Source organism: Rhizophagus irregularis, chromosome 18, assembly GCF_026210795.1.
Source record: "Rhizophagus irregularis chromosome 18, complete sequence".
Classification (NCBI taxonomy): Eukaryota; Fungi; Glomeromycota; class Glomeromycetes; order Glomerales; family Glomeraceae; genus Rhizophagus; species Rhizophagus irregularis.
In genome coordinates, this window is record NC_089446.1 from 455,234 (window position 1) to 458,060 (window position 2,827).

At 23.6% G+C, this 2,827-nt stretch overlaps 1 protein-coding gene across 1 annotated transcript; it reads right to left on the reverse strand.

Moving 5' to 3' along the window:
- Positions 1–385: 385 nt before the first annotated feature.
- Positions 386–2,085, reverse strand: OCT59_009748 (uncharacterized protein; the record flags this gene model as incomplete). Its single annotated transcript, XM_066132566.1, has 4 exons — positions 386–393; positions 476–514; positions 599–1,472; positions 1,567–2,085. The coding sequence occupies 4 exons, from the start codon at positions 2,083–2,085 to the stop codon at positions 386–388; spliced, it is 1,440 nt and encodes a 479-aa protein (XP_066000200.1).
- Positions 2,086–2,827: the final 742 nt, after the last annotated feature.

The window sequence follows — 2,827 nt, forward strand, 5'->3', positions numbered from 1 at the left end:
TTGTTACAAGCTACAGCTCAAACACGTTAAACGAATTTTCTATATTTGTTCTTCCAAATGATGGTTTACTTTCCCTTACTAATTGGTCACATTCATTTTACTGACCAATCATTTCACTTTATAATCATTTTTCTTAATAGGGTTTTGGCCTCCCTTTGAGTTGGATAACTTTATAATAGGATTAACGTAAAATATAATGCAATTTTTTACTTTATTACAATTTTATAACATATTATATACAATTCATTCTATATATTTTTCATATAATTTTATAAATATTACTTTATTTAATCATAAAAATAATTCCAATAAAAATATCATATCTGTAGTAATGTTAAAGAAAATAAATAGTAAATAATAAAGAAATTTATACCCTTCCTTACTATTATTCAGCTGCTTTTATAAGTGAAAAATAAATTATTAAATAATATTACTAATAAAATAAATCATATAAAAGATTAATGTAAATAAGTACCTAGGTCTAGTTTAGTAAAATCTATTGCTTCTATTGATTCTATAATGTAAAAAAAATAATATATATACATCAAATAAAATATTTAAATAATGCTTTTGTAAAGTAAATTAGAAAATTAATTACCTGAATATTCTCCAAATGAATTATCATCATCCTTGTTATCAATAGCATTTTTTGGTTCTGGAAGATTTTTAAAATTTAAAAGCCTACTTGTGTAAACTGCTTGAGGATTTGTAGTATATGAAAGAGTAGGTCCAGTATATAATGATGATGATGATGTCAAATTTTCATTAATTTTATCTGCTTCTTCAATTTGCTTATTGATTTCATTTTCATGATTTTCACTTGAATAATGTAAATCACGTAATAAATCATGTAATTCGTTTGCTTTAGGTCGTTTTAAAGGATCAGCATCCCAACATTGTTTAATTATGGTTAGAATTAATTGAGGAATTTTATAATTTGATTTTGGCCTAAGTCCTTGACAAATGCTAATAGCTAAAAATTTATCATGAACAATATCATGGTAAGGAGGGAGCCCTGTACAAACTTCATACGCAATAATTCCAAAACCATAAATATCACTTTCTTGAGTATATTCCTTTCCTCTTAGAACTTCTGGTGCTACATAGGGTAATACTCCATATAATTCTTTACATTCATTTTGGGATGATTTTACATTCGCTGGTCGACATAATCCCAAAACAGTAATAAAAGTAAAATTGTTATCTTTTAATATATTACCACAATGAAAATCGCGATGAATTAATCCTTTTTGATGAATAAAATCAAGGCCTTCTGCAATTGTTTCTAAAATATCCAACTTTTCATACCAATTTGTTGAATTAAAACTATTATTTAAATGTTGTCTTAAACTACCATCTTTTGCATATCCCATTACCATCATAAAATTTCTAGATTCTGGATCTTTAGTAACGCCATAACACCATGATGTTAAACTATCATAATATCCTGAAAAAAACACATGTGTTTCAATCTAAAAAAGAATCCATAATAACAATAATTAATAGATAGTTTAACATTTATAATAGGACAATATCTTGAAATTATATACAAAATAATTAACTTACTTCTCTTAAAAAATCGGATGTAATATCTTGAGAATTATATAAACATTTTAAAATAACTGGAAAATTCTCATAATGCCTACAATAATATTTACTTCTTATCCATTTATTATTTTCAAAATCCCAATCATATATATATCCATCTTTCCAAATTGCTTCATAAATAGTTCCAAATCCTCCTTTTGTCAAGTATTCAACATTTTCAAATCTATCATATTCAATCCATTCTAAAACTTCCTTATGATTTTTAGCTTTAAGTTGTGCTTTTTGAATAAACTTATCAACTTCATGATTTCCACTAGTCCAATTTTTAAAATTTTGTTGAAATTTACATTGATACCAATTATGGGGAGCCTTAGGTTGCTTACATTCTTTGCATAAACCATTCCGTTTATAACATATTTTTAATTCTTCATTTAATATTAACTTATCAATTAACAAACTTTGTTCATTGGTTAGATTCTGATGGTCAAAATCTTTTATTTGCTCAAATACATCATCATTGAGCATAAATTCTTCCATATTGGATTAATAAATGTAACTTCAATTTTATGTCTAGACAGAATAAAAAGGATTTTTTTTTTCTAAAAAAAAAAGACGCCTTTTAAAATGTATTACAGTTACACAGCAGCGATTGACAAAATCATTTTTATTTAGGTCAAAACAATAAAATGTTCAATAAGTCAGCTGATGATCACAAAAATCACAGATTATTAGGAAATTTCCTTTTTTATAAATCCCAAACAAAATACTTGTTTCACAAAAAAAAAAGCTTTGTCGATCATCCAACATCAAAATATTATTTGTTAGTACAATTATAATATTATATAGACAGTCAATCAATATCATTATCAGTAACAATGTGCATTAAAATTACTATAATTAGAATCATGTTAAAATTTTAGGTTAAAAAATTTTTAAAAAAATGTATTATAGTTACATAAAACTAAAAGGAAATATTTTACCATTATTATATGAAGGAAATTCATATTAATGAATAAATTCAGTTGTAATATAATTCGTCATTAAAGTAGGTAATACTTATAAAAATTTCAAACTGCTTGTAAATAAAAAAATAATTATTTATACAAAATAATAAATTATTAAAATTTCTATCTATTTTAATATCATTTTTCCTAATAACATGAAATTTTATTATAAAACAAATTATTATTAATGAATAATAATGACATATTAAATATTTTCTTCAAAAAAATCAAAAATATAATAATTTAATAACGTCAAAAGTAGTTACGCTCAAAGG